This window comes from Mycteria americana, chromosome 1 (genome assembly GCF_035582795.1).
Source record: "Mycteria americana isolate JAX WOST 10 ecotype Jacksonville Zoo and Gardens chromosome 1, USCA_MyAme_1.0, whole genome shotgun sequence".
In the NCBI taxonomy this organism is placed as follows: domain Eukaryota; kingdom Metazoa; phylum Chordata; class Aves; order Ciconiiformes; family Ciconiidae; genus Mycteria; species Mycteria americana.
This window is the reverse complement of record NC_134365.1, coordinates 130875054-130888852: the sequence shown is the minus strand read 5'-3', so window position 1 is coordinate 130888852 and position 13799 is coordinate 130875054. Positions and strand designations below refer to the sequence as shown.

Below are 13799 nucleotides of genomic sequence, written 5' to 3'. Positions count from 1 at the left end.
TACTAGCTAAAAAAAAAGTTAGAAAAATAAGCAACAATAAGACACAGCTGACTGGGGGAGGATAAAAAAAAGTCAGGAGCATAAAAATGACAGTGTTTATCATCAGATGTCAGTATTCTGTGCAAAAAAGTAGCACTGTACTTTGTATTTTGTATGGATCCACCAATTCATAAGTCATAAGTCATCCAAGTAGAGTTTAAGAGATCACAAAACCTAAAAAAAAAAAAAGTACAGATACTAGGCTGTATGATTTTCCACTATCACTATTAAACCTTGTCTTTGTGTGACTCCTCCAATTTAACATCTGATATGACTACATTACATAGCTTTGCATTATACTCTAGTACAACTCCTCAAACATGACTCACGCTACAAAGAAACAGTGGAAGTACAGACACCAGAATGGATTTTTGGTAACACTTTACACAATGCTTCATATTCAAAAGAAAAATAAAAAAACTTGTTCCCTATATTAAGCTGTTAAATATACTCTTCTTTAGGACTCCTTTGTGACAGTAAAGAATATAAGTTTTATTCTTCTACAATTTATTTCTATCAAGAGTTCAGAGTGCAGCAATACCAAAGGCTATAATGAAGTCCCAGCTGTGGTAGGTATTACCACAAAAGCAGATGCCCCAAAAAGCATATACTAACTAGTTTTATTGGTTTTTGTTTTCCAAATACACAAATCTAATCAAAGATACAAAGGCAAAACCAGATTTCTACACTTCAGAATATGTTTCTCAGGTATGTAAAGCTACTTATAGTTTTCTCACATAACTGACAATCTTTAACGAAGATTGTCCTAATGTAATAGGAACACTACCAAACAAAGCATATGGCCTAGGAGTTACAAACCTACTAATGTTCGTTCTCTCTAAATAACATTTCTAATTGAGTCTACCAGGTACAGAACAGCTCTTTGTTGACGAGTTAGAATAGCTGAAAAGACACAAAGTGAAATAAAAAACCAAAAAATCAAGAACTACAAGGCAGCATTATAACCATTACTTCAGCTCTCTAAAGTGAAAGGAAGGCTAGAAGGAGCAACGGAGGACTCTTTTCCAAACACAAATCCAGAAACAAAGCACATTCTTTAAAAAATTGCTGCCGATTATCATTCTGTCATTACCCCAAATGATTGGTTTGAATGCTTGCCGACTGATTAATTTGCTCAATTTTAAATGTTTCAAATCTATAAAGCAGATTACTCTGAGAAAAGCAGTCTTCAGCTAAAGGTTAGATTTCACCTTTTTTTTTTTTTCTAAATTACTTAATTCTTCATTTATGCGTGGCATTAAGACTAAATATGTTTTATCCCTATGCAGCAGAACACACAACCTAAAATGTTTCTGCCAATCTCTTCCTCCTCTTTGAAAATTCTAAGTGGAAGAAGTGAACTTTTGATTAAGTTCCTCAAAATAATTATTTTAATACTTTCAAAACAAAGGTATGATTTGTATTGACACCTTAAGTAATTTTAGCTGCAATCCCACCTCTCCTCTTTCACTTAATACTCTTCATTTTAAACCAAATAAATGGGATTCAAATTCCCTGCAGAAGTTAGTGCTTCAGGTTTCATAAAGCACCCGAGTATGGCACAAATACAAAAGAGTAATAAAATCCACATGTAAATTTATGACACGGTTCTTCAACGCAGAATTTACAAACCGGACACACAGTATATGAACAAACCACTTACTCTTGTTAGCTGCAGTGTTTTCTTTTAAGAAATTCCCCTAACATCAAAAGCATAACAACTTTAAGAACCTCAGAAATTCTTTATGTATGAGACTAAAATTTGGCAGTATTTTTTAAAAATCAGAACAAACTCTCTCATTAGATGATTTTTGGTGCAAGTTCTATTCTTCTCTGTACAGCTTGAAAAATTCTCAGTAAGTAGCAAATCAAACTGAAAATGCATTTTACAATAATACAATTTGCAGGGTGAAGCATTTACCTTGAGTGTAAGCATAGTCGTCTGATCCAGAACTAGAACTTCTCTGATACTTATGGCTTCCTTTTTCTCCTCCAGATCCTGGGATTACAGAAATAGGCTGAATAGGTTCTGGTGCTGCAGAACGCTCTTCTTGGTCCACTAAATTTAAAAGATTCTCAGTCGGTGCTCGACCTACTGTGATTTTAAAAATGGTTGGGTTTGGCTGAGATAACATTACCCGAGGAGACTGTGTTGGTGCACCTGTAGGTCCAGTTGGTTGAGTGTAGGTAATATATACTGGATTAACACTAAATGGAGGTTTGGGTTGACCCGACATACCTCTTGATGGAGAGCTTGAAGGAGGAGTAGTGGCTGCATACAACGGGTGCTGGTTTCGTTGAGATGGTTGATTACTTATTGGTGAAGGACTTCTGTTCATTGCAGTCCCAGGTCTTTGCGGTGGCTCAACTGTAATTTCTATTTTATTCATGGAACCTTTGGATAAACTAGGTCCAGCAAAAGGAGGAAGATATGATACAGAGTGACTGCCTTGCTTTTGGAAAGTCTGGGATGCTTGCTGATATGGATGGGGTGGGACAGTTGAAGGACTAGGAGGCATGAAAACATGTGAACTCTGGTGACTCAACTGAGGAGGCTGAACTTGGTGCTGAGGAGAGCCAAAGGGAGAGGGACACTGGGATGCCGGTGGTGATCGAAAAGCTGACTGAGGGATCTGGGGTTGTTTAGGAGAATACTGAGAAGGTTGGTAGTTCTGTTGATGTGGATACACAGGTAGAGGATGGGGAGTATAATGTGGAACTGGGCCCTGTGGCGATGAATGCCACTGTGTATTCTGAGGAGTCTGTCGTCCTGAAGAACTTTGAGATGTTTGTCTTATATAAATAGAGCCAGGAGTCCCATAAAGATTGCTTGGAATCTGTGGAAGAATTTGTAGAGCTCTGGGTACACTCTGTCCAGAGGGGAGGTTTTGTGATACTGTAACAGTAATGGGATTTGTACTGTACCGAGGTATGTGCATATACGTGGGAGGAGGGCCTTGCATAGCAGACGTGTTCATTCCTGGTTGTATGGAAGATGGCTGTGGAGGTGGCTGTGGAGGAGGAGTAGCTGCATTTCTATTCTGGTCATTCATGAAAAATGGATTGTAACTAGGAGAAGCTGCCACAACAGCGGGAGCAGAATGTGGTTCTTGAACTAAGCATATCAGCTGTTTACCTGCTGTGCGTTGTGGATCAATATGTCCATCACTTGAACTGTGTACCAGTGTACGACCACCATTAAGTTGAGCTCCATCCCCTGCATGATAGCTGGTATGAGGATGAATACCCAGATTAATGTGCAAAAGGCTATTTCTATTCATTCTGGTGTCATCAGGGCTGTGGTACTCCATATATAAGTATTTGTTGCTCTCCTGTGCGAGGGCTCGACAACAGGCATCTAGGTTGTTGTTGTTCTAGGAGTAAGAATGGACACTTATTATTTTCAAATAGCAAAAGAAAAAGCCGCTGCTCAGCATTCAACAAGCATTCAACTGAAGCTGCAATCAAGCCTAGCTTGAACATAACTAGGGATAACATTTCACAGACATTAATTTTGAAATATAGGTAATACCTACTAGGTCAGAGTACGCAAGTAGTACATAGCTCACATTGCATCCAGCCAAATGCTATGGTAACACTAGCCTACAGTATGACATATTAAAAAAATCAAGTCCAGTTTTGGGGAAATAAATGGTTAGAACTCTTGGCATCTTCTGCAAGGAACAGGTATGTAAAATTAACTACTTCTAATAACACCACAAATCAAATTAAACTAGATCAAAATTGCAAACTCTGGAAAGTCGAAACAAAAATACAGATTATATTTTAATGTTTACCTGAGTATTTACTGTTTTCACCTTTATTTTACTGTTTACCTGAGTATTCCTCACCTGAAAGTTTAAAAGCCCAACATTTTAAACCAGCTTCTCTTGGTAGGACAGAGTTTAGTGGCTTAAAAATGAAGTCAGAATAAGTATTGCTTGAAAAAGCACTGGCAATTCCATAAAGCACCTTAGAATTCTAATATAATTTCAACTGCTTTTAAGAATTTCAGACTCAAGGCTAAAAAAGGTTTATTCATACATCAGTGAGGAAACCAAATAACCCCTGTAAATGTTTGGTTTTTTTCTGGGGTGCCAGCAGCTGAAACTATACAGAGAAAAAATTATGAATCAAATCAAGAGTATAGTGGGGAATTCCCTTTCCCTTCTCCTCTCCACTCATTTTAGCTTAATCTAGTCCTGTTAAAAGAATTACATGAATGATAGCTTCTTCCAAAAGAGTAAAATCACTAGAAAGCATTCCAGATTGTGGATTTATTTTTTTTTTCCTCCCCAGTTTCTCATACAACAGCCTGTATCAGCTGTGGTTCAGTTTTTAATTTGAACAGTAGTTAAAGAAAAAAAAAAAAGTCACTTTAAGTCAAGTTCAACTACATCTGGCCCTCAGCACCCTAACTTTGTTACATGTAATCCAAGACTGGTACCTTCTGTGACATACAGCACCTCCTACCAGAACAAGTGTGTACATATTTATATATACACGCATACACCCCCGTCTTCCTTAGTGTGCTAGATTACCATTCTAAGGAATATACATTAAAATAGAAGTGAAACCATTATTAAACACTATCACTATATAAAGTTTGTATACATATTAATACTCATATGGCCTTGCAATACAATTTTCAACAGCCTATCCAGTTGGTTGAAAAGTCACAGTTACATTTCCTTTCTAAAGGACTAGTCTTAATACTAAAGTGAAGATGACTTTCCCAAAATTTCATATGATTTCACTATGAGATGAACACACATATTCAGCATCTTCTCAGATGAAGACTTACTACTGAATATGACAGAAGACAGACGAGTCCACTTAGTTATGTATGGCTCTCACTCTATGGATACTTCTCCCTGACTACTTCGCTTTCGTGCCAAGCTCCCCTTCTAGACCCCAATGGTCAATGGGAACATCCAAATGTATCACAGAAAAATTTAAAAGCAGAACATGTGGGAACCAAACCTTGTAATAACCACAACACCACAGTGCCGAGACAGCAGTCTCAAAAAAGTTAACCGCTACCATCAGCCACTTGCCATCTAAACAGGACTTCAGAGAGTCCTCAGCTTCCTTAGGTCACTTCATCAGGGTGGAGGTAGAGAGAACGTAGACAGGATAAGCCCTAATCTGATTTTCTTAGGGTATGGAATATATTTGTCATTTCAAAAGGACCCTCAGTTTTTAATAGGTCCAAAACTCACACTGGTTTAAATCTAGAGCAGGTATTGCAATAGGTTAATGGAAACCAGCTCATGTACCTTAAAACAAATATAAAGTGGGTTTGGAAACAAATTCTACACTTAAAAAAATGACAGATATTTGCAACGTAATGTTAACTAGCTATCCAGAACACTGTATTATAGATATAGAACACCATATGCTTCTGCAGCATTAGGGGTTATTTAATTTTATCAAAGATGTCTATGACTTAAACATAGTTCGCCAAAAGGATCGTGTACTTAACAGTACAGAAGAGATGACTTTCAGGATAAGTAAAGCTTTATATTGCAGGGCTTCCACTGCTTTACATTTGTCTGAAAGCAATTCATTTGTATTTGTATGGTTTAGAAGACACACAATGCAAAAATTACAGCCACAGTTATAAGTGAACCTACTCTTATGCCAGGGACAGCTAGGATGCAAATACAGCTTTGCTACTTTCATATGCAGCAGTTTATCACATTAGGTTCCACCTTAGCCATGGCCACACAAGGCCAAACCAGACCTTACATGTTTCTATTCCACTCCTGAATCTTCCCATTAACAACAGAAGGCATTCCCAGATGACTACGACTTTGAAAAATGACTGTGGTCACTTATTATCACTTCCAATTTGTGATTTTAGATGAAGGTGGAAGGAAGAAATGGAAAAGAAAAAAAAAAAAAAAGAACTGCCACCTGATTTGGAAACAGAGAAGTAAAAATAAACCTTTGGACAGCTGTGGCAAAAATATGCCATGAGGACAGAAAACCTTTAGATTCCTAGTTAAATCCAGTTCCTTATCTTGGAAGAATGAGTCATTGTTTGCTAAAATCTCCTCCAGTATATGTACGTTATTTATGTAGCCATCATCAATAATCATCCCATTAGCCACTCTCCTTATTCCCTGTATGCATACAGTCACAGGTTGCATAGGCAAGGAAGAATAGTCAGCGGACCCTCCCCCCCCCCCCCCCCCCCCAACATAAGTGAAGAATGATAAAATCTTTGTACATAAAAGACAAGACAAAAATGCAAGTAGTGGAGTCTTCCACCCTTTCGAAATAAAACCAGAAGAATGAAAATCTATGCTCCATGTATACTACTAAAAAGAATTTTCATACTGCAAAAATAAAACACACAGACTCTTAAACTCTTAAAAACTCTTTACCATACCTGAAGCATGCACTGAGATACCACCCCTTCAGGTATCTCAGGGAAACGTTGTCGGAGATCATGGAGTACCTGCATGTCAAGTTGTTGACTGCCCTGCGCCATGCCAGATTGATGATGTTCCAGATTACCAAAAAATGGAAGTCAACAGGCCTTCCAATGATTGTGGTCTTCTGAGGCTTCTGGCATTTTCTAAGAAAGACGACACAATCAATTATCTTTTAAGCCATCACAACAACTTTTCGTCCTTCCCCAGCTGCGTGAGTAAAAGAATTACTGTATTACATTTTTAGAACTAGATATCAAGAGAGACAATGGCTTAAACACAAGAGTGGGAATCGTTGTATCTCAAATTCTAATATTAAAACACTTAAGATATCACAGGTACGTCTACATTGCATTTCATTGGAATATGCTAGTTCAGGTCTTTACGCAGTCCCATTGTGGTACCATGTGGGAAGAACTTAAATTAATCTGATCTGCATAAAATGGAACTGTTACATATTTACTCCCAGTGAAATTCTGAACAGTTTGTAGGAAAGTCTGAAGTTATCACAAAGCATGCATGTCTTTGTTATTTACAACATGCTAGAAATAAGAGGCTGGAAAACTAAATAGCACAATTATGCAAATACACTCCTCTAGTAACAGGGCTTAAACTCTTCCCCCTTTATATCACTACAAATCCAAGAAGTTGGAAGCAATTTTTGTGAAGCACAAAGAGTTAAACAGAATTTTAAAAGTACTTTTTAGGATTATGATAAGCATCTATTTAAGGTTTTTGTAAAGCACCTATTATATTCATACTAACATGATTAGTGACAAGAAACCCTCTATCCATTTCAGGATTCTTGTATTCAACAGCGAAAAGATTCTATCTGAACTTCAATACCCAAGGACTACTAGAAGGCAAATACAGTCTGAGTCAACAAATGCTTTTCTCACTTGTGGCTCATGATCACAGCAGTAATCAAAAGGTAGCTGAAGTCTGAGATACATAAAGACTTTGCGTGAAGGTGGTGCATGACATAGCCCCTGTAACACATCTATTATTGCTAAGCCTCAAAAGCCTTTCCAACATGATTACTCAGCTGAACACTTAACTGCAGAGAATGTAGTGCTGTGTTCAAAAGCAGAAATGAAAGTCAGATACCAGCAGTTAGTGTTCAAGTAATATTTTAGCTACTCAAAGTCCCAAGTTTAAATCATGCTTATCTCAACCTCAGTGCAATTGTGTGTGGCACATAGCATAGGCATTCCCGCCAGCTTTCACTTGTTAGCTCAACTTCTAATAGCAGTCTAGAGCAGTACAACAGATCAGCACATACATATACCTTTATGTGCTAATAAACTCCAACAGTTTCCTGTATCTTTCCTAAGAAAGTCTCTTAGTTTTCATAGGCAAGAAAATAGAACTTATACCTTCAAAGAAATCTAAAATGTCAGCTTTAGGGTAAAAATGCTTTGGTGTTTTGGGGGGTTTTTTTGGGTATTATTTTGAATATTTAATAACCATGCCTTTCTTTTTTCACCTCTTTCTAAATAATACTTCCTTTCTCTGAAAAGGGACAAAACAACAACCACCACCACCGTCACAGAAACTCCACTGTCATATCTGGTATATTCTAGTACCCCATATCTGTCACATCACACTCTTTCTCAAGATAAATGAGACAAGTTTAAAGAACAGCAAGATACTTGAATTATCCTGCTGCAATTAAGAAATACTACAATGAACTTACATTGTATAATCACAAAGCAGATCTGTCTACTGCAGTAATGCTGCAGACCCATTTTATTTTAAAAGGAAACAAGTTTCCACTGACTACAAGAGCCAGCTGAAACTTCATATCTACACTCACAGTAGGGGATCTTTTATAAAACTTATTTTTTGTAAATGACAAACAAAACACCATACTCCAAAAGGCAGACCACCACAAGAATTCTCAAAGAAAACCTGACAGCAATCAAGCTCTACACGTTTCTAGACAACTCTCCTTTTCCCAGGAGGCAGGGGATGAAGTGCAGTAATGGAGGAGTACCCTACCAGAATAAATTGCAGTTAAAACCCCTGTGGAACAATGACAGTATCTGAAAATCTGAAATAGAAGATAATAATTTTAAGAATTTCATTTGCATGAGCAAAACCCTTTGCATCACTTCTCTCCAAACGCAAATTAAAATGTAACATGGGTGAGCAGACTGGAGATCCATCATCAATACATACAATATTTTTCTACAAAGCTTTTATAATAATCTAAATTAATAATTTCTTTGATGTTTTTCTAACACTTCCTGAATATGTGTGGTGAGTAGAGAGGTAACACTCAAAGTAATTGGCAGTTATTGGCCAACTATGAATTTTATCACAGAGTTCTCTTCTAAACACAAATAACAGATAACAGAAATTTCCATTCTCATTTTGAAGAGTTGAAGCTTCTAGCCTTTACAGTTACACAGATAGCCTTCAACAGTCTACAAGAAACCTGAAATAATTGTCCTGAGAAGCATGAACACACAATCATCCACTCCTTGGATTCCATGGCTACACTACTGTAGAAATTTATTATTTTTCAGCCAATACCACAAAATTCACTACTGCCACATCTAGGAGCCTAGCATTTTGTCCTGCCTATTCTGCTTGACCTGCCTACAACTGACTGCACATTTTGCACTCTAAGCAGGCACAAACTGGCTGGAATACAATACTTGCTTCCCATGTTGCTCCACAGCACCAGGCAGGTGGAGAAGCAAGTTGTTCAGAGAGCCAAGAGTTTACAGCACAGACTACACAGCTAAGATGCTTAGACAACAAGAGCTCTTACTGAGCCACAAGAGACTAGAAAGCAATCCTTCAGAGCATCTTTCTTTCACAGCATTTCACAGGCTAAGGGACATGCTGAGGTGAACCTACACTACCAGCCTTATAAATATTGAAAGTTCACAGAGCAGAACACATCAAAAAACAACCCAAAGTCACAACGAAAGCAAGCCACTTCATCTGTAACTTTCAAAAATGAGTTGAGGATACCCAAACTCTAGTTGAAAAGTATTTCATGAGGATGGAATAAATTAACATTGCTACATACACAGCAGTTGTAATGGCAAAACCAAAGGATATTGTTGCAGAATTGGTCCTGCTGTGTTAACACACAGAGACAACCTCAGGAGCCACTAGTGAATCTTGGGGATTATGCAAAGCATGACTCAAGTCCTAAACAAATACACGAATCAGTTTTTCACACCTTCTACATGCCCAAGGAAAACAGTATCTTAAATTTAATCGTCTTTCCTTTAAGCCATTTGTGTACCTTGTAAGTTAAGAAAAGTCAACAGTTCCACCAATCAACTTATGCCTCTTTTCTGAAAGAATGAATAAAAAAATAGAATTACTATATTCTTGATACTCCTCACAGATGTGTTCAAATATATACAGAAGGAAATCCATTTCACTACTGTTATTTTTGAAGCACTAAATCACCTAAAATGAAGATACATGAATCATCAGTAAAGAGATCCAATTGAAAAATAAATCAGGTCAATACATACTATCTGGAAGTTTATAAATTATGTATTGGTGTGCACTTATGGAATTACAATATATGCAGCAACTAAAATAATTCCTGAGTTAATTTCCAGAAAACAGGTTACCTGGAAGACAGTTTCCCAGGCCTCATCAATTTAAAGTTAATTGTTAATAGTTTTATAACAACAGCAGTTGGGCCTTGAAGGATAAGACCAAAAAAACAAGACAAAACACAATAACAAACAAATCGGTTTATAAAAGCAACACCTCAAAGGCATCCTGCTTCTGTATGTTTTATGTAAATTCTTTCATCTTAAAAGATCATTTAAATCTTTAGATTACAATGATGAGAAAACACAGACAGATTTAAGTACAGTCAGGTAAAGAACCTCAATTTTTCCTCTGAATACTACACAAATATAATTCTTAAATTTCATTGTCCTGACTTCTAATCAAATGCATGCTGACACCTACAGATGAGAAGTGGATTTATTGAATGGCATCAACATGAACTCAACCCAATATTTGTAAATGAATCTATTTTTTTTCCTCCTTGTTCATCTCTGTTTGATTGAAGTGTTGAAGATAAATTTTGGCCTTCAGATTCATAAATGCAGTAGGAATTTTTTTAGGGCAATTCCTTCGAACATTTACACTGGACTGACAGGCTTTTAGCCAAGAGATAGAACACGATTCAGGGAAAGCTAGCAAAGCTGGATACTCTATTCTGTCTAACCATTGCAGGAACTGGAGTATGAAGATACCATGAAATTTATGTGGACAAAACAGTAAAACAATATCAACGTCTTAATTATGGAATCTTCGGAACAGAAAGAACAAAATTAATATTAACACAAATCAGAAAGCTGAAAGAAAAATGAACATATATAACATCTACACCAAGCAGAAGTGAGTGTGACTTTAGAGACATTTAAACTCATTTGCAGTAAATAAGAAGTAGAAAATCCAATGAACAGTTATACAATCCAAACTCATGACAGTAACTCCTAATTGCTATATGTTTAAATATCATTTGCCAGTACCAACAACTCACTTCTGTTTATATTTGCTACTGGCATTTAGGCATAAAACTTCTGAGTAACACTGATATCAGTGCTACTCAGAACTTTATTCCTGTTCTGAACCAAACAGAAGAGCAGTAACAGTCTGAATACCCTCCCTGAACTGGAACTTTCCTTACTTCTCTGGCAGTAGATAGAGGGAGAACTGCAAAAAGCGAGGACAGGAACTGAGGAAGCAGAAAAAGATACGAAATTCTAAAATTCCATTTCATTAATCTATATAAGTACAGAATTTTACTTTCACCAAAAATGGCAGGGTAAATAAAAATGAGATCGTGTCCAAAAGAAAAATATGATGTTCTTTAAATGGAAGAACAATAATAAAAGCTTAACACTCATTTGTAATCGCTTTACTAAAACGCACCATTTTTTTTCAAAGCCATGCTACACTAATTGGCTGCACAGCATGAGTTCTGAATCGGAGTGACATTTTAAATCTTTTGTTCTAAATTTATTTATTAAATGGAAAGAAGTTGTGAGCGCATCTTATGAATCACATTCCTTCTTGAGGTAATTTCAATCCATGAGACATTTCTCTTTGTTTGGTCACGTTAGCTACAGTTCTTGAAATTACTTTTTCAGTTTTGTCATTGCATTTTTCCTATTTACTCGTTTTGCTGAAGCTGGTCTCAAGAATAAGTTATTACATCTTTTTGAAAAAAAATCTGCTCTAGTCTGAAAAGCCTTTTAGAAGAACACAGACCATTCATGCTCGAAGCACAAAAGAACTAGCAGTACTAGACTTGCTCTGCAAAGTAGTATTACTAAACTATACAGCAAACTTAGAGTACACAGAGTGCTTAGGAAGTAAAAAAAGAATTTTATATAGATCACAACTTTTTTTACATATAATTGAAAAAACTTAGTTGCCTATCATTAACGTGTATTAGGATGTTCATGTTTCATGACTCCTTACTTCTAGATTCCTAAATTCAAGACGTCTTATAGTACTGAAATAATCCTACCAAAAAGTCATCCAGGTACTGAACTACAGTGTTCTCCTTTACCAGGCACAGTACATAACAGATTCTCCAAATAATCTATTATTTTTCCAACTGTGAAAATTACTTCATTGTACTACTATAACACAAACAAAGATTTAAGCTCCATTTAAAAGATTAGCCTACTTACTAGAAGTATCTTTATTAAACCCTATGGCCCAAGAAAAACAGTGAAAACATTCCACCTCTCACAAAAGTAAAATACCACCTATTCCAGCTTCAGCACTCAAATTCAGCAACTAGTCCAAAGCATTTATTATTATTTGGGAATAAAAACAAAAAAACGTGGGCAAGTTAAGTCCTAGAAACTGTCTTACTGGGAAAGGATTTAAAAGTTTTTATTTACATATACATGAATATGAATTGAAAACTATTCAGTGTATCACACATTTGTTACAGTTTCTTGAATGAAGCTACCCGATAAGTGAGGACTGCTTAGGGAGCAGGTGTCAATTTAACTTCTAGAATAGATGCGGACAAACTTCCACTGCCTCCAGAGTCATCTAGAGATTTGGCTACAGTCGCCCAAGGATGCCAAGATTTAGTGCATATGAGGCAGCATGAAAAAGCAGTGAGATCAGTTGTAGTGAGTTACAACTCATACACAACTGAACAGCTTTCTCCACCCTTCTTCCCACTCCAGTCAACTCTGCTGAACTAACTCAACCTGCTAAACCGATTAAAAAAAAAAAATTTTAAAAAAATCCCTTTTTGCTAGTTTAATAAGCTTACCCTGCACAATGCATGGCCCACTGAATATCACACCACTGTGGAAAGGAAGAAAAAAGGGAAAAAAGGGGAAAGGGACACAGGATCAGGAACAAAATCTCTCTCTTTTCAGCACAGGTAAACCAACTGATCAGTTAAAGCCATAACAAAACTGCACCTTCACCTGAAGCAGGCTTAGAACAAAAGAACCGAAGCTGTTCTTGTATGAACAGCACTAAATCAGGATAGAGATTTTTGCCAAGTGCTGTCAATACTGGAGTTAGAGAACATGGTTGGGGCACTGCAAGAAAGCTGACTGTCAGCTGAGCTCAGAAGGTTACACCACTAGCAAGAGGTCAGAACTGAAACTGTACTTTAAACTCCACGTCACTTCCCCACAGTCCATGCAACACTGTTCTCTACAAAAATTCTTTCTGAAAACAATGATGGACCAACTGATTATAGGCAGCCAGCTCTTTACCACTGATATGATTATACCTTCTACATCTCCATTGACACATTGGTTACACACTTCCAAAGGCTAGAATACCCTCCATACACTGCATGCTAATAGTAAAACATGAGAAGACAAGAAGGGAATTAGCTCAGCTGACAGATTTAGAAAGCACTTTATTAGACAAGGTATTAATATCTTTAGGGTTTTACCTAACACTGTGGTTTTAACAAATAAATATGATTTCGACCAAAGTCTACATTACTACATGATCACATCCCAATTTCAATACTCAAGCAGATGTTAAGGTGTACAATCACTGTAGTGCTCCCTACAATGACTGCAAGCATACAGCAGAAAAGCTGTTAAATAGCAACACTTTTGTAAATAAGCTTGTATAAAACCGTGAAATGTGAAGATGATGATTCAAACTGCGTTGCTTCACACAAAGGATTAACTAAGCAAAAACATGTTTTTTAACATCCCATCCCACACATACCTACTGTTTAATAGGCATCTGCACCCAATTATAGCCTTGTAAACATGCCTGGCATGTGACCTGGCTGCAGATGCAATCACGTAATCTCACCTCTAA

General features: G+C 36.8%; 1 protein-coding gene across 7 annotated transcripts in view; it reads right to left on the bottom strand.

Moving 5' to 3' along the window:
• The window catches only part of TAB3 (TGF-beta activated kinase 1 (MAP3K7) binding protein 3), a 48913-nt gene that overhangs the window by 14028 nt on the left and 21086 nt on the right, over positions 1-13799 (bottom strand). For 2 of the 7 annotated variants that reach the window (XR_012778355.1, XM_075520728.1), the window contains exons 2-3: positions 6437-6625; positions 1961-3413 (exon numbers count right to left, since the gene is read on the bottom strand). Coding sequence is in view for 6 of the 7 variants with exons in the window: in XM_075520728.1 (XP_075376843.1) it covers positions 1961-3413; positions 6437-6538 (1555 nt within the window). In the remaining variant the exon portion in view is untranslated. Of the gene's footprint in view, positions 1-1960; positions 3414-6436; positions 6626-7244; positions 7266-9744; positions 9766-13799 lie in introns of those variants that run through there. The other 5 variants (XM_075520758.1, XM_075520769.1, XM_075520777.1 and 2 more) reach the window with 5 other exon arrangements.